The 19,935-nt window shown below is 43.5% G+C and overlaps 1 protein-coding gene across 5 annotated transcripts in view; it reads right to left on the bottom strand.

The window, feature by feature from the left end:
* UGT1A6 (UDP glucuronosyltransferase 1 family, polypeptide A6) overlaps positions 4,528-19,935 on the bottom strand; it is an 80,337-nt gene continuing 64,929 nt past the window's right edge. For 2 of the 5 annotated variants that reach the window (XM_013984599.2, XM_005672294.3), the window contains exons 2-5: positions 8,632-8,763; positions 7,942-8,029; positions 7,437-7,656; positions 4,530-5,727 (exon numbers count right to left, since the gene is read on the bottom strand). In XM_013984599.2, the coding sequence (XP_013840053.1) occupies positions 5,430-5,727; positions 7,437-7,656; positions 7,942-8,029; positions 8,632-8,763 (738 nt within the window). In that variant the 3' untranslated portion in view covers positions 4,530-5,429. Of the gene's footprint in view, positions 5,728-7,436; positions 7,657-7,941; positions 8,030-8,631; positions 8,764-18,868; positions 19,779-19,935 lie in introns of those variants that run through there. The other 3 variants (XM_013984602.2, NM_001278750.1, XM_005672293.2) reach the window with 3 other exon arrangements.

Below are 19,935 nucleotides of genomic sequence, written 5' to 3'. Positions count from 1 at the left end.
GAGCCAAATCTCCTAGGAGCCCAAGGTGGAGAGATGTGGTCAGGGCAGCTTGAGGGAATGGGGGCAACACAGGGGTCCTAGGAAGGGGACGCCTCTCCCCCAAGGACCCGACTGTTTGCAGGATGGGGTGGAGTGGTCCCATCATCGGAATATGTAGAAGATAAAGAAATTCATCACCTAGTAAAAGGGCAGTGACCCTTTTTCCTTAAACCAAAAGTGGGGCCCAGAGAAATTCCCTGTGACTTGTAACTGTGAGAGATGGTCCAGATCAAAAGTTTGAGCAATCGAATGATGAATTTCTATTCATTACAGGGCAACAGAACAAGACCTAGAGCCACCTAGGTCCAAGACTGCGTAATTAAAATTCCCATTCAATGTCGGTCCTGCCCGCCTCAGCCTCTGCTTTTCACCTCTCACACCGAGGAGCTCATGACCTCAGTAGCCCATTTCCACTTCACCGAATCCAGAAAGTTAGAAAACAAGCTTCCTCTATCTAGTGCCAGACATTTATCCCCACAAAATTCACACACTGTTCCTCAGTCTGCCCTTTTGAGACATGTTAAGCACGATGGAACAGAAACCAGAAGGCAGTTATCACATGCCTCTTCTTTCACAGCCCCCTCTGCCCTACCTCTACCCACTCCGTTCCAGGCCTCCTTGTCAAAGATTGCTCAAGTGACATGGTTGCAATTCCACCCCACAGACCCCAACTGTGTGCCTGCTGTGTGGCTCTCTAGGTTGTGGTGGAAATAGAGGTGGGTGGGACACACCTTTGTCCTCTGAGAGTCTGAATACCTGACACATGAAAGATCATGGACTTGGAGCCAAAAGTGAATGTATTGGTTAGCCGTTGCTGTGTAAAAAATTACCTCAAAACTTCATGACTGGAAATAACTGTTGATTGTTGTTCACAAGTCTATGGGTCATCTGGGTGGTTCTGTTGATCTGGGATATGTCCAGCAAAGCACACCCAGACTCATTCATGCATCTGTGGTCAGCCAGGGGGCTAGATGAGGGTTGGCTGGTCTGGGATGGCCTCTCACACATGCCTGGCTATAGGCTAGCTATCAGCTGAAGTGACTAGGGTGATCAGGACATGTGTCTCTCATCAAGCAGTAGGGCTGGCCCAGGTTGTTGTCAGAGCATCTGGGCAGGTTTCCAGAAGAGCAGGCAGACACACAAAGGCCTCTCAGGGTGTCGACTTGAACTGAACCCATCACCTCTACCACATTCTATCAGCTGAGGGCAGTCACAGATGAGTCCAGACTTAAGGGGTGGGAATTTAGATTCCAACTCTTGCTAGAAGAGCTGCAAAGTCACATTGTGCCTGGTGTGGCTATCAGGAGGGGTGGAGGAAGGGGCCTTTTTAAAACAATTACATACATGATGAGTATAATCAATGGTTAAAAGTGAGATGCCCCTGAACACGTTATCTAGAGAGGACACGGGAAGATGAGATTGGGGAGATCCCAGTAGCATTGACCTATAATGAATGTTTTTTGGTTTTAGGGATCTGCTTGGTTTTCCAAAATGAAAATGAGATTATTTTTCTGAATATGACAGTAATATAAGACTCACATTCATAAACTCACCCACCATTAGTGCTACCACTCTACTGAGCTTCCCACCTCTGCTTCTATGGGAACTACCCTGAAAATAAGAAAATATTATTCATAGACACCTGTGGCTTTAAATGTACGAAAGGGCCAAGGCAGAAAGTGGGTGAAATGGAAATACTGTATATAGGTAGCAGACATATTTGAGGGCACCTCCCAGCTGATAAGGCTCCATCTTCCCTGACCCACTAAGTCCCCAGTTACATGCTCCTGGCGGCCATGGTTTCCGTCTATAATCCCTCCCCCTGCCACTTCTGATTGGACAAGGAGTGGCCACCTGTTCCAGCTAGACCAATCAGGTTCTTTCTCCCAGGAGTTCGGCTCTCAGCAAGAGGGAATCCAGTCCATCTCCTGCGGCGCCTGGGGGTTGAGGATCCGCAGGACTGAGGAGAGAAGGGCTGCGGAGGAGGAGGTGTAAAGCGGACACCCAGAGGGCACACAGGTGGGAGGGGCCAGGGAGGCTCTACAAACAGATATCTTTTTAGCTTAAGATATCCCAAGTTGGGTTCTCACCACACCTTGGGGTTCAGAGGGGTGGGAGGGAACTGGTGTGAGTAGCTTGGGTTGCAAAAGCCACCTAGGGAAAGACTAAATGGGTCTGGGAGAGACAGCTTAGCTTAGCCAGGAGCCTACCTCCAATTTGAAGCCCACACACTTGAAACTCCTACGTGTAACCCAAAGCAAACCAACCAACCAGGAAAAATATGGACAAAATTAAAGGCAAAGCACAAGTGGGGGGAAAAAAAACACATGGGGCAGAGGCCATATTCTCAGTGATGCAGTTAAGTGCTCCTATCAAATCCTCAGGGTAATATACCCCACAGGAAAACAGGAAAAGTTATTCTCCAGAAGAGATATACAAATGGCTCCAAAGCTTGAAAAAAATTCAATCAATAATAATAATAACACAAAACAAAATCCCACTTTTACCAATCAAACTGATAACTTTTTTTTTTTTTTTTTTGCTTTTTAGGGCCATACCCAGGCTACAGCTGCCTGCCTACACCACAGCCACAGCAACACAGGATCCAAGCCACATCTACAACCTACCCCACAACTCAGGGCAACGCCAGATCCTCAACCCACTGAGCGACACCAGGGATCAAACCCGCAACCTCATGTTTCCTAGTCTTGGATTCCTTTCTGCTGCACCACTACAGAAACTCCCTGATACCTTTTTTCAAGGTAGCATTTCCACCCCTCCTCAGCACTTTGAATATTATCCAACTGCTATCTAACTCCCATGTTTTCTTTTAATTTTCTCTAAGTGTCATTGATTTATAATGGTTTTTTTGTTTCTTTTTTTTTTTTGTCTCTTTAGTGCCGCACCTGCGGCACATGGAAATTCCCAGGCTAGGGGGGGCAAGTCAGAGCTGCAGCTGCCCATCTACACCACAGCTCATGGCAACATCAGATCCTTAACCCACTGAGCGGGGCCAGGGATCGAACCTGCATCCTCATAGATACTAGTCGGGTTCATTACTGCTGAGCCGCAACAGGAACTCCTGATTTATAACGTGGTCATTTCTGCTATACAACAAAGTGATTCGGTTATACACATACACTCATCCATTCTCTTTCAGATTCCTTTCCCACACAAATTATCACAGAATACTGGGTAGAGTTTTCTGTACTAGATGGCAGGTGCCATTTGGCCAGTCATCCATATACCTCAGTGAGCATATGCCAATCCCATACCTTCAGTCCTTCTCTCCCCTCTTCCCTCCTGCCCCTTTTGGTAACCATAAGTTCTTCAAGGTCTGTGAGTCTGTTTCTTTTTTTTTTTAATGCTGTACAATAGACATTGAGACAACACAATAAATCAACTACACTCTAATAAATAAATAAATAAATTTTTTAAATAATAAATAATTTTTTTAAAATCAAGGTATTATTTTATACTGAAAAGGAGTGGGAATCTGGCTTTCTCAACACTGGTGGAGCCTCTCTGGGTGCAGATTGGGAGTATCTTAGACCATTTGCCCAGTGTAGCCATGCACCCATGCCCCACCCACATCCCTGTGTTCTTCTCTCTCAGGGCACAGGGCCAGACCTCCAATACCGCACCTGCGTTTCTCTCCCATGGGCACTCTCTCTCTCTCTCTGGATCTTAAACCCCTCTTACCTGCCCTCGTGGATGGCTGGAAGTGCAGAGAATTAAAACCAGCTGGGAGCAGCCAATCACTGACAGGGACAAGAGCTCAGATCCCCAAGGGCCTTGCCTCTTGGGTGGGATAAGTCTAGTGTCTTTTCTGCACTGGCTTCCAGCATCGACCAGCAGTATTCAGCTCCAATCACCCAGGGAGAGCCACCTTACTGGATCACTCCCATCCCCCTCCCCACCACCCTTCAGGGTTTCCTTCGCTTCCCAAATACACGACATGCCCATGAAACCTCACCTTCAGGGACCCGAAACTGAGACAACCATGATTTCTTGAAGATTCGTTCCCACAGAAATAGTCATGAATATGTGCCAAGACTTAGCTACTAGGATAGTCAGTGAGATCTCTTTTAGAAAGGAAAATAAACGTGAGTCCACCCAGAAGCAGTTGTTAAATATTCCTGGTATATTCTTCATGCAATAGAATACTCCTTGGACACTAGAAACAAGTCAAATGTTGTATAAAGACCTGGAGAGAACATTCACAATAGAATGAAAAAAAGAATGTTAGAAAACACTAGGTGGATTTGGTAGATTTGAAATACTTTATAAATGTATGTGTTTGCCAAAAGAGTAACTGTGGTTATTTCTGGACAACATGATTCGTGATGAATTTCACTTCCTCTGTGTGGTTGTGCACTCCTCTATATTTTTCAGATTTTCTGTGACAATCAAGCATGACTTTTGTAATGAGAAAATATGATTTAACAATAAGTAAATGCAACACCAATGAAGAGACCATCTGAGAAATATAATTTATATGAATTTATTAATATGTTTTTAATTATGGGAGACATCAGAGAAAACATATTTGCCAGACAGTATACTTTGGGCTTTTTTCAAATTCAGACCCATTGGGTACAAGCAATAATTATCGATTTAGACACAGCACCCACCGATTTTACACATCATTCTTTCCCCTCGAAGGCACAAAGTACACACTATACAGGAAAATCTGTACCGTTCATTCATATAATAGCACATAAACAGAATAAACTTTTCCTTCTTTAAAAGCACAAAGTACTATCTGTGAAGCATGATCATAATTTAGAACCAACAATTGTTTTTTCTTTTTTCCCTTTTTACAGCCACACGCATGGCATATGGAGGTTCCCAGGCTAGGGGTTGAATTGGAGCTGCAACTGCCAGTCTACACCACAGCCACAGCAATTCAGGATCTGAATTGCATCTGTGACCTACACCACAGGTCATGGCAATACCAGATCCTTAACCCACTGAGCGAGGCCAGGGATCAAACCCATATCCTCATGGATACTAGTTGGGTTCGTTACTGATGAACCACAGTGGGAACTCCCTCTAACCCACCATTGTTGGTGAAGGAATCTATCATAATCATTTGTAGATGCCAGAAGGTGAGGTTAGAGTTGCCATCCTAGGTGGGGGCAGCTATGGATCCCATTTCTAAGTAGGAAAGGTATTGCAGATTGAAAGAGGGTCCTATCCAGCTCTCCTATGGAGTCATTTGAAAGATGACAAGTGTGGTCCAGATTAAAGATATTGGAGGGGGCAGAAAAGATATTTAAATATCTCTTTCTATATAGGCGAGCAATTAGATCATTTTCATTTTTTAAAAACATTCTGAGGTGTCACTTTATGGCAAGGTTCAGTAAACATAGCATGGCTATAACCTCTCAGTGTGTCTTGGATTTGTGAGATTTCTTCACTCGCCCTTTTTTCCCAAAGCATTTCCGGTACGCGAAGACACAACACTTAAAGGCGATGAAGACGACCGTCAGTCCAACCGCCAGGAGGAAGCCGATCACATCCAAAGAGTGGTACTGGTACCAGGTGAGGTCGTGGGCCGCAGGGCGAAGATGGGGCGCCCCCTTGTGCCTCATCACGAACTCCACCCAGAAGACAGCCAGGTCTAGAGGCTCAATGGGGCGGTCCTTGTGAAGGCTGGAGAGGCGCATGATGTTTTCCTTATAGCTAAATACAAAGGCAGTCGTGTGAGTGCCTAGGACACCAGCAGTAGTGAACTACCCTCCTTCTAAGCTTGCTACCGCTTTAGCAACGCGACCAGATTTTCCAAACTTGGCAGTTTCTATTGTAACCAGAAACACACACACACACACACACACACACACACACACACACACACACTACTTTATCTCTAAAAAATAAAAAGAGAGATAAAGAAAGAAGACTGGAAGCCAAAATCATAACTTCAAATTATTTGAAACCTGCTTCCTACTTTTCTTCTTTTCTTTTTAATGATAACTTTGTAGGAAATTTGGTCATACTTTTTGGGTAACAAGATAAAGAAATAAAGGAAAAGGTCATGTCAGAAATTATTACTGATTTCCCATTCAGTAAGATTGCAAACAATCACATCTAACCAAAGTAAAATACATCTTAAGTGCCATCTCCAAGATGGTGGTATACTTTTGATTCAACTGTTGAGACATCAAACCATTTACGTGCTAAATTTTGCATGAGGCAGTGTCTATACAGCCTGTTAAAGCAAAATGGATTCTTGTTTATTTTGGACTGTGTCAATAGCTGAGTCAGAACATTCAAATCCAAAATGAGTAAGATGCTTCAACCGTTAATATGAATGCATTGGAAGAAGAAAGAGAAGGAGGATGAAGAGAAGGATGAGGAGAAGGGGGGGAGGAGAAGGAAAGAGAAAGAAAAGAAGAAAGACAGAAGCAAGACACTTATGCAGGAGCAGTTATGATCTTGCCATCCTTCAACACGTCCATCATTTGACTTGGAAACAGCGTTATAATGTACCATTAATATTTGGCCATAAATCCTGTTAAATATCTTGCTTTTATAGAAACCTTCTTTTATACAAAATAGATCTTCTTGGACTTTAATTCATTCAGTCAATATTTATTGAGCACTCATTATGGCCTGGTTGTAAAATCTGATGTTGGATATTTTTCCACTTCTCTTTATTTTGTGTAGGTACAGTCCCAGCTTAGAACATGGAGATTCACATTCAGATAGAGGTGGCTCAGAAATGCATAGATGAAATTAGTTCATAGCTTAAGCTGATTCATTAGCTTTTTTAAAATAATAATGTACTGGAGAACCTCTACCAAGTCATTTGTTTTGTTTTGTTTTGCCTTTTTTTTTTTTTAAAGGGCTGCACCCATATCATATGGAGGTTCCCAGGCTAGGGCTTGAATTGGAACTACAGCTGCCGGCCTACACCACAGCCACAGCAATGCCAGATCTGAGCCACATCTGTGACCTACACCACAGCTCATGGCAATGCCAGCTCCTTAACCCACTGAGCAAGGCCAGGGATTGAACCCTCAACCTCATGGATACTAGTCAGATTTGTTAACCACTGAGCCATGAAGGGAACTCCAGACCTGGTTTGTTTTTAATCTTATGGGCACTATGCTTCTTGTAATGGAATACTTCTCTCTTTGCAGGAACTTATTGATCAGACATCTTTTTTTTTATACATTGGAGTTTTAAGTATACCAGGGGAAATAATATTTAAAATCATTCCTCTGATAAATTATATAGGAATTAAAGCACCTTTTTATAAAATGAATAATAATAACCCCCAAATCTTCTTACCTATACATTAGATTTTAATGCATTTGTTTTCACATTTGAATATTTCTTGTGAAGCTATGATCAAAATACAAGTAGTATTTTGGTACCTTCTCCCTTACCTTTTGTCTTTGATGACAGTATTCAGGGCATTTTCCAAATCTTTAGAAGTCATCTCCAGGACGTTCAAGGTCACTCCAGCTCCCCGGGTCTCCATGCGCTTGGCATTATCCATCTGATCCCCAAACAAGGGCATCATCACCATGGGAACACCATTGCATATTCCTTCATAAATACCATGGGAGCCGGAATGCGTGATAAAGGCACGAGCCTTTGGGTGACCTGAGGAGCAAAACAGAGGGATGCCAGCGGTCAAGTCACCGAGTTTCACATCGGGCACCGTCTAGGTTCTTAAAGTACTCGAAGGACCCCCTGCCACCCATATGTGACCCTGGCAAAAGTGTGCAGATGAAAATGTGAGTTGAGATGCCCCACTGGGTAAAAAGCCGTGTGGGACACATTGGCCATGATGTTTTCCAGCTAAACGATCCTTTAGAACAGCCCTGCCTAAGCCACTTTCTTAATTGAACTCCGGTTTGAGCTATACATCAAACCCTCCTCACGTACCAAGCAGATCATTTTGGGGCAGCCACTTGACGAGTTTTGTATTCTTGGCAAGATTCGGTGGTGCAGGCCCAGTGTAGCGCCAGAGGACCTTGCAGAAGCAAAAGAACAGAGTTTAGGAATACAGTAGGATTCTTAAAACAAGGCATTTGCTAGAAAGTGGAGTCCTCTGAATGAATATAACCTTGGCAAGGCTTCTGGGGGACAGGTAACATTCTGTGTCTTGTCCCAGAGGCTTGAGTCCATGAGTGCCTCCACTTTGTGAATTTGGAAAAATGCATCAATCTACACATTTATGATTTTTGCAGTTTTCTGCACATCAAAGGAAAGTTTACTTAATGAGTGGGTATAGAGCTATAGAAGTAGAAATAAAAGAAATGAATCCATTGTCCTAACCAACAGATTTTTAGAGAAATATTCTTATGCAATATGAAGAAACATTATCTTGTTCATTTTCCTCTTTAAAAACTTCTATTTAATATACTATTGAGTCATTTAGAGAGAAAGGGACCTCCTCATGAAGTGGACCGTGGTTTAACAGAGTTGTTGAGAGTGAAATTATGAAGAACAACTTTGGATTAATCATGGGGAAGTGGCAGGGGAACCCAAGACTAAAGCCCAACTCAGAGAATTAATTTAGACACTAAAACCTGGGGTTAGAACTCTTATGAAGATAAAGAAGAATCATCTTACTGTCTGAGGTATTTTGCCCAAAGCATCAGCAATTTCCATAGCTTTCTGCTCCGGAATCTCTGAGACCATTGACCCCAAAGAGAAAACCACAATTCCATGTTCTCCAGACGCATTTACATAGGCTTCAAATTCCTAGAAGCAGAAGAGAAATTTCCAGTTAATTTTTTTTCTCATGTTCTTTGGTGACGGCATGCATTTAAGATGAATCAGGTAGCTTCCTCTTAAGAATGTGATTAAAGGTGTGTGTGTGTGTGTGTGTGTGTGTGTGTGTGTGTGTGTGTGTGTGTGTGTGTTATAGAGACACAAAATATTACTGTGCGTTTTGGCATTCCTCCATCCCTAACTCCTTTCCATCCCCAAGGAGGAAGCTTCCTACCTTAGAGAGTTATCACTTGGGTTCTTTTTGAGATGCTGAATCCAGGGGCTGAGTTTCCAAAAGAATGGAAATCAGAGTTAAGACCAGATCCACTTCCCCAGGGCTTCACGCAGCTGAGAAAGTCTTGGAAGAAAGAAGGCTTTGGGGGAGGGGGAAGCGGCTAGAGGAGAAAGCCAAAGGCAGTAAGGAAGGAAGGGGGAAAGGTGAAAGGTGAAAGGCGACTTGGAGAGAGCAGATTCAGTGAAAGAAACACTGGAGGAGAGGAAAGCTGTCCGAAGAGGAATTCAGAATGCTTTCTATCAACTCTAAAGCTCCTGCACTGCTGCTCCAAGGAAGTCCACGATGAAGACCTGTGTGACTTTTCAAGGCTTCTAGAATGTTCTTCTTTAAGTTTTGTTGAAGTTAATTTACAAGGTTGTGATCATTTCTGCTGTACAATAAAGTGACCCAGTCGTATGTATACACATATCCATTCTCTCTCAGATTTTTTTCCCACATGGATGATCACAGAATATGGGGTAGAGTTTTGTTTTGGGGTGTTTTTTGGTCAGAGAAATTTCATGTCCATATTTTATTTAATGCGAAAAACCCCATAAATGTTATTTAAGGTCCTACTCTGGAGAAAAACTACTCTCATAATCTTTCAATGACTATAATTAGGCAAATTTTCTTTATTTCAACTTAGATTTTCTTACAGAGATAATTTTCCACATAAATAAGACTTAAAATCAATGTTCTAATATTTTTTAAATCAAAAGTTAAAAGACATCAAGGATTCCTCTTGCAGCATTTTTATTTACCTTTATAGATATGCAGTTACAATTTCCAGGACACTGTAGGAATTAGCTGGACTCTTAAGAAAAACTGTACTGAAAGTTTTTACCACAAAATCATGTCCCTAAGGGATTAGAGTACTCGGTAACAAAGAGTCAAAGAAGCTCAAAAGGGTCACTGCTCAGTAACCTCTCGTCACTAAAGAAAGCAGAACACACCCTGCTTTTTGTGAAAATGAGACTTCATAAAAATATCTTTCAAATATTCCCTATTATAAAAGGGATTGCCTATTAAAATGCCATTGTTTATTCTATATAAAAAATCCCTTCTACACTCTCAAAAGTTTTTTGTTTTTAGGTTTTTGGCTTTAAGAAAAAGAAAAGGCCATATCCCCTATGATACACTTTGTGAAAATTATCTCAATGCCAGATGCAGAGATTTCTGTTATTGGCTGTGCTTACAATCACCTGCATGTACCAGTTGCAATTTTCTAAACTTCATCAGTAATTAGGCCATTCCAAAGCAGAATTCTTCAGTAATACAGAGACACAGGCTAAAATAGTCTTTATCATTATACTTTAAAATAGGTCGTTTCAAAATATAAATATAATAACTCTCCAGACTATTATTTTTCCCTAATGACTAAACTTTAAATTTAAAAAAATATTGGAGGTTTTCAAACCAATGCTGTGTGCAGCCCATTCTCATGACACAGTCCTTTAAACTTCTCATTCTGCATTGGAAAGTTTTATTTCTTCCCTTGGTCTTGCAGAATAATTTAGCATCCCACCTTGCCCACGAGTCCCCAAGTAGAGTAAGATCGCAGATAAAAGTGACAAAGAAACACAGGCAATGAAGAACACGTCTAAAAACAAATATCCCTGCGTATCCAATATCATGCTGGCAATGATGGAAATGACTGCTGACCCAAGATTCTGAATGGACTGCATGAAGCCATGCGCAGTTCCCAGTTAATGTTGAGGAACTACAAATGCCACCAGTGGCTGCAACGCACAGGCAAGCAATGAGTAGGAGAGTCCCAGGAGACAGTGGGTAGGGTTCTTTATGCTGTACCGCAGGCCCCCGCTGGCCAATCATTCCCTATACCTCAGTCTGCATATGCCAATCCCAAATCCCCAGTCCATCCTCCCATCCCCGACATGTCCCCTTTGTTAACCATTGAATGTTCTTTTTATGGTGAAAGAATGAACGGAGTCAAAGCACGCAACTGTTGGGAGTTTAAGGATTAGACTCACGATTAAGAAAAAACTTCAAAGAGCATTGAACATCCTTCGACAACTCTTGCTTCCCTGCAACCTAAAGAGTTTCCCATATGGCATCCAATACACTTGGCTGATTGAAGATCATATCAATGTCAACTCAGTACTGAAATTTAACCAGTCAACCATGTATTCCACCTTTCCTGGGGAGGAGTTACTAAAGAGCATTAAGTCAACCTGCCTGCTTTAGCAAGAAGGACGTACATATGTGTGAATCTTTTTTGCTGGTTCCATAATGTACTGTAAAAAGCGAACTATTCCTCCTTAGGCATGAATGATACAAGAGGGGGATGGAAACCCTTGCCAAGTATATGCCAGTGATCTGAGCCCATTCCGTGGAGTTCAGAGCGGGTCAAGGGCTTGGGAAGAAACTCGGACTACCAAAGCCTCTTGGTGGGAAGGAGGAACAGGCAGAATCTTCACCCACCCAGCATTCGACCTTCACAGAAGCTGATTCCTTAACATTAGTATGTCATCCAGGGAAGGCTGCCACTCTAAGGCTGCTCCATTGTCCCGGGGCCTCTGGCAAAGCTCACCTGCAGGCATTCCAGCCTTGGCTTCTTAAGGACAAAACTCAAGATGAGGCAGTAGGGCTTTCCGAAGAAACTTCTGGGCTAGCCGACCCAAGGAATAAAGAAGGAAGAACAGACAGAAGGCTGCATGATAAGCCCTCTGCAGATTACACCAGCCTGTTTCATGTGCAGCCTGGCTGCACAGGAAACAGCGTCGTTAGAAAACTGGGGGCTGAATGGATTCAAGGTCCTTCCCTTTGCTAACAGAATCCTACTGCTATTAAGTCAACATTTTTATCAAGGAGTAATGTTTTTTAATCAAATGAGTTTGGATGTATTTGAATTGTAAACTGTGATTGATTTTCCAGTCAACAACAAATCTTACAACTGCTAGGACATGAACAATCTGCAGTTCCCTTGAATTAAGCAGGAAGATGGGCTTTTAGAAAATATCTATGTGTACAGGGGTGAGAACCAGAGCTGGCAGGGATCCCAACCAGTAAATACACATTACAGTTTACAACCTGGTGAAGCCTCCTCCCCAAAGTAATAAGGAATAGACTTAGGGATGGACATCAAACAAAAGCTCTGAAAAGGATGCAACAAAAATAATTCAGTCAGAAGAACAGCTGCTTTAGCCACAGGGTTGGAACAGGAGAACCTGGTGATGAGTAGGGGGGTGAGTCTCAGGAAGAGAGTACGGAAGCCCATCCATGCAGCCCTTGACCCTAGTAATCTTAGCTCAGCCTGATCTGTTCCCAAACTTCAGAGCCAAGTACAGAGCGCTCCAGGCTTCAGGAAACACACAGGCACACCTGCATGCACCCACCTGCAGGGGCACATGCACAGGGGAAGCCAATGAAAGGAAATAGAGCAAGGCTTAATAGGGCGATTTTCCCCCAACCACCAGTTATCAATGATCTAATTAACTCCCTGATAGTCTCCAAATGGTTTTATATGTCTCCAAAGAATGCCAAGGACATTGGTGAGGCTGGCTGTGGAATGTGGTAGGGTTTGCCTAGAACTGTGGGGTTTTCTGGGACTTTCCATGTTAAAACCACTACAGTCCTGGACAAACCCCCAGATGCTGACCACCATGGGTGTGGGATAGGGGACTTCCTCCAAGTTTCCACACACATGATTTTCAGAGATACCTGACAAGCTTGGTGCTGAGCATGACCTGTAAAGCCCGAATACTGACCAGCCTTACTCCCAGGCTCCCCACAGTGTAGTCCACTCGCACCTTTGAGATCTCTGGCTCATAGTAGCTGTGTCCTTGTATCAGTATGCCCTCACTGTCATCCAGGGAAGGCTGCCACTCTAAGGCTGCTCCATTGTCTCAGGGGGGCATCCAGCAAAGCTCACCTGCGGGCATTCCAGCCTTGGCTGCTTAAGGACAAAGCTCAAGATGGGGCAATAGGACTTTCTGAAGAAACTTCTGGGCCATACGACCCAAGGAGTGAGGAAGGAAGAACAGACCAAGGGCTGCACAATAAGCCCAGCAGCATGTGAAAAGCCATAATTTTTCTGATGGGAAAGAAAATGTGCCTTTCCCGTCAGGATCATCTGAAAGGTCAGTGAGGCCACTATCACCCTCCCCACCGCCACACTGCATTTCTGGTTTGTGGCCAGAACATCCCCAGTGTGGTTTTCCCAACATCCTTCCTCCCTACGATCTACACCACCTCCCTCTTCCTTGGGCAGAGACAGCTCAGCACCAGGTTCCTTCTCCTGAGTGAGGATAAACAGCTTGCCTAAACTTCCCAGGACCTCCTCTCCTTCCTAAAGCCCACTCTTACTTTAAGCTTGTCTCCAGAAAGGGCCAAGTCCAGTTTCCCTCCTTTGCACACCCTTCCACACCCACTCAACAACCAGCAGGATGTGATTCATGCAAAAGGAACCAGGCCAAAAATACCCAGAGATAAATAATAGCCCTTGGCTGGAGTTTCAAGGGCAAGTTCATCTACAGATCACAGTAGGGCAAACTACAGAGATTGTGTTATCTTGGCCAGTGTGGAGTCCGGGCCAGCTCTTATGGGATTCAGTAAAGGGGAGGTCATCCCTACTTGGCAAAACTTCCCCTTCACCTTTCCCTGACTTCACAGTCTCTGGATTGGCCAAAGAGCAAAGCAACGTGTTAAATGAAATAAATCTTGATCCCCCACCCTGATCCTGTTCCAAAAATATGACTCCTCCCCCCAAGTGAAAATACTTGCCCATTCCAAGTAGACTTTTAATATAAGTCCTGACTTTTGCAGACAGCTTAGTATTTTTAGTTCCAAGCTTTTATTAAATTTTCCCTTCCCAATGCATTTTGTTTTGCAAGAAGCCTCATTAGTATGCTGGAAACATGTTGCTTATCTTTCTACACACAGAGCCACTTACGAACATTGAAAGCCTTCTTGCTCACCACTCTTTCTTCTCCTCATCACTTCAAGTCTATTCTCTGTTGGGCTCTGCTCCTCACACCCAACACGTATACATGGATAGTATCTCTGAATGTCTACATGTCCCCGAAAATGGTCCCCCACCCTGATAGAAGATTAACATCTTGAAATTCTTGAGTTCTAGGCCTTGGCCCTCCAGGCTGTTCTGCCGTCTTTATTCATTCAGGCATCCCAAAGGTTGTCCACAGACTCCCATGGCCAAATAAATTTGTTTATCTTTGTTCTTGAAAAGCTCAGGACTTTTACCAAGATCATTGGAAAGGGGGTGGTCCCTTCTAGAGAAAGGGAGCTGCAGAGTAGCTTTCTTTAATTAATAAAGGGGAGGAAAGATAATAGCAACGTGACAGACCAGCCAAACTCAAAAAGGGGGCAGATGACAATGCAAAATAAAAATAAACTGGAAGAGTATAATCAAATCTATTGATTGTTAAGTGCAAACAAGCAAAATTCAACTATCAAAGGAATCTGCCTGACCCAATTATGAATGTCGGTTCCATGTATTTAAATAAAAAGAAGAAAACTTGAAGATATGGAGTACTGAAGAGGCACTAGGGAAATGTGAACAAAAACTATACAGCATTGGTGATATTAAGATCCAAAAAAGTGAAATTTCAAATTAAAAGCATTTTAAATAGAACAAAGAGGAGTTCCCCTCATGGCTCAGCAGTTAACGAACCTGACTAGTATCCATGAGGACACAGGTTTGATCCCTGGCCTTGCTCAGTGGATTAAAGACCTGGCATCGCTGTGAGATGTGGTGTAGGTTGCAGACGTGGCTCAGATCCTGCCTTGCTGTGGCTGTGGTGTAGGCCAGAGGCTACAGCTCTAATTGGACCCCTAGCCTGGGAACTCCATATGCTGAGGGTGCGGTCCTAAAAAAGACTAAATAAATAAATAGAACAAAGAGAGCCACTATCAGGTAAAATTACTGGGACATTCTCACACCTAAGCTTCTTTGCCCCAAACAAGGCAGCAACCAACATGTAGTCATTCACAAAAGGGAAACAATATATCACTTAATGACGTAAAAATGATATCAAGAAAGGTAGTTGATGTAGCCTATCCCATTTAACATCCTAAATAAAGAAGGAAATCATTTAAATAAAGACCATGGGCCAAACAAAAAAAAATTAAAATAAAATAGCAAACATAATGCAAAGTGATGAAACGAAAATCTCCTTGGAAGTGCTGGCAGTTTTCTTTCCTTTGCCCTGAGATATGCCCATTGGTTTTATGATATTTTGCCCCTTCCTTTTCCTCTGTCTAAAAGAGACACACTGATGGTTTTCTATACAGCTAGGTTTTCTCATCTTACTTTCAGAAAATCAGCATCTCCTTCTTTCTTCACCAGACCACCCCACCAAACCCAGATGGGTCCAATGGGCCATGGGGTATCAGAATCTCATTGCCATGAGATCTTTGAGATCTCTCTGTCCACTTTACAGGGGAGGAATCAGAGCCGCACAGGGGAACCCGGTCTCACAGCAGTGAGGTAGATGCATGGATTGGGGCATCTGATTTCTCATCTGGTGCTCTTCTTGCTCCCCAAAGTTTCTGCTTGCTATGACCTTTATGTGGTCATTTAAAATGTGAGTGATGCAAAGTAGACTATCCATGTGCCACTTCTGAGGAAACTACTTGAGAAGGGTTTCAACTGAATGAAAATTGAGTCAGCACAAAGGTGTTCAGATGGGAGGAGATGAAGAGCTAAAGAAATGATGATGAGCAGCAAACCTTATAATACTTACAGTCAAGTCCAATGATAATGTGACCATGAACTATCCATTGATCAATAAGAAGAGCCATGTCACCTAAGAGGAGATATTTAGTGGCTCATGATGGAACAGTCAGTGAGAGAATAAAAATATTCCCTGTATCTCCTCTTGGGGATGAGGAAGAGATGTCCTGGTTTGGGCTCTCAGGAAGCAGGCACTGGGACAGAATTTGGGGTGCAAGATGTTTTTAGGAGTCAGTACCCATGTTAGGTGCTGAAATGTGTCCCACAAAAAGATATGAAGTCCTAACACCCAGTACCTGTGAACATGACCTTATTTGTAAATAGAGTCTTAGCAGAGGTAATTGAACTAAGGTCACTGGGTTGGACTCTGATCCAACATGACAGGTATTCATATAAAAGGAAAATGGCCCGTGGAAACAGAGATGCATGGGGGGATGACAGAGGCAGAGACTGGAGTGAGGCAGCTGTATTTAAAGGATACAAGGGCCACCATCAGAAGCCAGGAGGAGGAAAGAAAGAACGCAGTCCAGAGCCTTGAGGGAGCGGGGATCTGCCAATATGTTGATTTGGACTCTTAGCCTGCAAAACTGTGAGAGGATAAATTTCTGTCATTTTAAGCCAGGCAGTTTAGAGACTAACACAACTTTTGAGAGGAGGGAAGAGGAAGCACAATCTGGCAAGTAAAGGAAGAACTCAGACTTCTCTGAAGGACTCCCAAATCCCAGGCCAACTCAGTGAGAAGCTAGCCCATCACTCATTCATGGGCTGTGTGCAGCCCCAGGGAGGCCAGGGCCCAGGGTGAGGTAGCTCTCTGCAGAGGCAGACCCTGAAAGGGCTGGAAGCCAGAGGTGTCTGCAGACCACGCTTGTAATGATGAGCAACCTCCCCTCCTTGAGGGGGGATCTGGGTAGCACAGAACCAAGTCCAGTACAGTAACCAAAGGGAAAGTGGCTGGATAACAGGATGGCATAAAGTCATATTATTTTTTAATGGAAATATAGGGACTTTTCATGATTTAAAAATAGGTAATTATGAGCAAAGTTAATGTAGAATAAAAATTTTTAATTAGTAGGAAAAATAGAATTTTAGATTTTATTAATACAGCAAGAAGGAGTGAATAAAAATAAATGTGTTAGCAATAAATGCAATTAATAGTAAACAGATATGAGAGTTCCCGTCATGGCTCAATGGAAATGCATCTGACTAGCATCCATGAGGACACAGGTTCAACCCCCAGCCTCACTCATGGGTTAAGGATCCGGCATTGTTGTAAGCTGTGCTGTAGGTTGCAGATGCAGCTCAGATCCCAAGTTGCTGTGGCTGTGGCGTAGTCCGGCAGCTACAGCTCTGATTCGACCCCTAGCCTGGGAACCTCAATATGCCATGGATACCGCCCTTAAAAAAAAAAAAAAAAAAAAAAAAAAGGCAATACAACTACAGATGTGATAAATTCACTTGAGTAATAAAAAAACAAAAAAAAATAAAAAGGCAAAAAGAAATAGTAAATAGAAATGATGGAAGTAAATCAAATATAAACTTATCACGGTAGATGTGAATTTGTTGAAATCCCCTTTGAAATGATAAAGACTCTTAAATAGGTTAAAAAAAAAAACCCAGTGGAGAAAAAGGAACCGTATTACACTGTTGGTGGGAATGTAAATTGGTGCAACCCCTGTGAAAAACAATATGGAGATTCCTCAGAAAACTAAAAATAGAACTATCATTTGATCCAGCAATCCCACTCCTGGGCATCTATCCAGAGAAAACTATGACTCGAAAAGACACTTGTACTCCAGTGTTCATTGCAGCACTCTATGCAATAGCCAAGACATGGAAACAACCTAAGTATCTATCGACAGAGGAGTGGATCAAGCAGAGGTGGTAGTTATACACAATGGAATATTACTCAGCCATTAAAAGGAGAGAAATAACAGCATTTGCAGCAACATGGATGGACCTAGAAATTATCATGCTAAGTCAGTCAGACAATGAGACACAAACATCAAATGCTATCACTTTTACATGTGGAATCTAAAAAAGGACACAGTGAACTTCTTTGCAGAACGGATACTGACTCACAGACTGAAAAACTTAGGGTTTCCAAATGAGACAGGTTGGGGGTGGGGGGATGTACTGAAGGTTTGGGATGGACATGCTGTAAAATTTGGTTGTGATGATTGTTGTACATCTATAAATGTAATAAAAATTATTAAGTAATAAAAAAGACATTAAAAAATAATAAAAAAATAAAATATGAATCATTCTGGAGTTCCACTGGAAATAAGATTCATCGCTCTCCAAAAGTGATGACAGCCCCTTAGTGGGAGACAGACCCAAGCCCTGGAAAGTGCCTAGGCTCCCAGTGGATCCTCAACCCATACTTAAAGAATAAATAAATGAACGCCCACTGACACATTACCTTCTCGAAGACTCCTTCCCAAATCCCCATTTGAAGGAGACCCCCTGATTCCTTCGAGATTTGGAAGAGGATGTGAATAATATTTTTTTCTTTGCATACTTCCAATACAGTAGGGGAAAAAATTAACCCATAAGCATCGAAGAGAGAGAGATGCATGAACTTTCTGCCCACTGTCAGAACCTGGCTGGCTGGTTATTTGCTTATGAGAGGGAACAGAACAACAGGATTCAGCTTCCTATCAGAATATCTGGACTTTAACCAGGAACATGAAAGCAATTTTCCCTGCTGGGTCTATAGATGTCAAAGAATTATTCAGCAATCTTGAATCTTGTGAGCCTGACCCAATCACGAGCAAAGTGGATACTGCACAATTTCCTTCTCTGCAAGGAAGGCTGAACCCAGCGCCCAGGCGTCTCACACACGTTGCCCCTGATCGATTACTACCCACTGGAACACAAAGAATAAAACGGCCAAAGTACACCTTCCTCAAGTATCCAATAAATGAAAACACCCAGAAGATGTTGCCAAAGATAGTTATAAATTAGTGCTCAGACCTAGGAGACTTGAAGATAGAGGTGAACAAGAGAGGGCGTCTGAGACTACCCCAGAGTGCGCCCTCAGCACACCTGCTGCAAGGTCATCTAAAGGATTTGCAAGAATGTAGGCTATACAGTTCCCACTCAATACACACCTGGGATAGTGGGGTTTTGCTAGCGCAGTTGATCCCACCAATAAACACTGTATTGGGCATGATGGGCCTCGGGTAATTATTCACAAAGTCATTTCTGATCAGCCAGACAGAAGCAGAGCTCATAAGGTCCTGGACAGTCACGTCTCTCTGAAGGACTTCCGAGGCAAGGGGCGCATACGGGGAGTAAACCGCACTGCAGAGGAAGCCCTCTGACAAGGCAACAAGCATGTTCTTCACCCGCTCCAGGAAGGTCATGTGATCTGAGTTACCAGACAGAGGCCTGGGCACATAGGACAGTGGGTTGGGGCACTGGGTACCCTGAAAGTCCAGTTGGCAAGGCAATCCATTCAGGAAGAACACAGCAGGCAGACCCAGGTACTGGGCCACGATGGGGCCGCAGGGAAGGAAAGGGTCTGTGAACACGGCATCGAAGCCGCTTGCTGCCAGGGAGGCCATGAGCTCCTTGTTGTGCAGTAAGTGGGAGCAGGCGGACAAAAGCAGAGCCGAGTCCTTTTTGACTTTCTTGTATATTTTGAGCATGCGTTGCAGGAAAGGATCATTCTCAAAAATGGTATGCCCCAGGCTGACAAAAGCCTCTCGCAGGTCCTCCTTTCGGAACGGCACGGGGTACGTCTTCAAGGTGTAAAATGCTCCTTCTTTAATGTACATGGTGGCGTCAGGCGCTACGACCACTGTGTCGTGTCCCTTCTGTTGCAGCTGCTGGATGACGCCCACCATGCTCAGCCAGTGGCTGCCTTCAACCGGGATCACCAAGAGCTTCCCGCCCCAGGACACAGTGGGGCCAAGCGCACACAGTAGCAGGCCCAGGATGAGTGGTCGTAGACCCCGGGACCCCGCTGTCATGGTGCCTCTGCCGTGGCTACCAAGACTGTCACCTGCCGGAGGTCTGCCTCACCCACTTACACAACGCAAGAACTAAATTGTACCACCAAGTTAATGTTTGATTATGTCACATGACTACAGCTGTCCGTCAGCTAGAGGGAGCGGGAAGTTTACTTTTAGAGATAAAGAGGGCTGAACTTTACTGGGTCTCTTCATAAGCAAGA

The sequence above is a fragment of the Sus scrofa genome, chromosome 15 (assembly GCF_000003025.6).
Source record: "Sus scrofa isolate TJ Tabasco breed Duroc chromosome 15, Sscrofa11.1, whole genome shotgun sequence".
Classification (NCBI taxonomy): Eukaryota; Metazoa; Chordata; class Mammalia; order Artiodactyla; family Suidae; genus Sus; species Sus scrofa.
This window is presented reverse-complemented; position numbering and strand designations above follow the sequence as displayed.